Raw genomic sequence first — 357 nt, forward strand, 5'->3', positions numbered from 1 at the left:
CCCTTCCAGCTTAAAGCCTAAAACTTCAGGATACCTCTCAAGCACCCGAGGTACATCAGTCGGTTTAACATCCAGTCCTTGAAGATACTTAACCACAGGTGCAAGATCTATAACAACACTAGCGTGAAGAACCTGCGGGTATCTTCTAAGAAACTCAGTGAAAGTCGATTTCCTCACACCTAGTTTCCCGAGATAATCAAGAACCGGAACCATGTTCTTCTTCACGCTACAACCAAGAACAAGAGGGTAATTGTTGATATCTTCAATAGTAAGCCCCAACTTGTGAAGAAACTCCACACGCTCTTTCATCACATCAGCTGTAACAGGGAGTTCAAGACCATCAAGCTCATCAGGAAC

At 44.0% G+C, this 357-nt stretch overlaps 1 protein-coding gene across 1 annotated transcript; it reads right to left on the reverse strand.

Annotated features, from left to right (window-relative positions):
* Positions 1 to 3: 3 nt before the first annotated feature.
* Positions 4 to 354, reverse strand: LOC109132009 (transcription termination factor MTERF4, chloroplastic-like; the record flags this gene model as incomplete). Its single annotated transcript, XM_019243164.1, has 1 exon — positions 4 to 354. A coding segment is annotated over one exon (351 nt), but the record flags the coding sequence as incomplete, so codon positions are not given.
* Between the last annotated feature and the right edge of the window lie 3 nt (positions 355 to 357).

This window comes from Camelina sativa, unplaced genomic scaffold (genome assembly GCF_000633955.1).
Source record: "Camelina sativa cultivar DH55 unplaced genomic scaffold, Cs unpScaffold12284, whole genome shotgun sequence".
Lineage (NCBI taxonomy): Eukaryota > Viridiplantae > Streptophyta > Magnoliopsida > Brassicales > Brassicaceae > Camelina > Camelina sativa.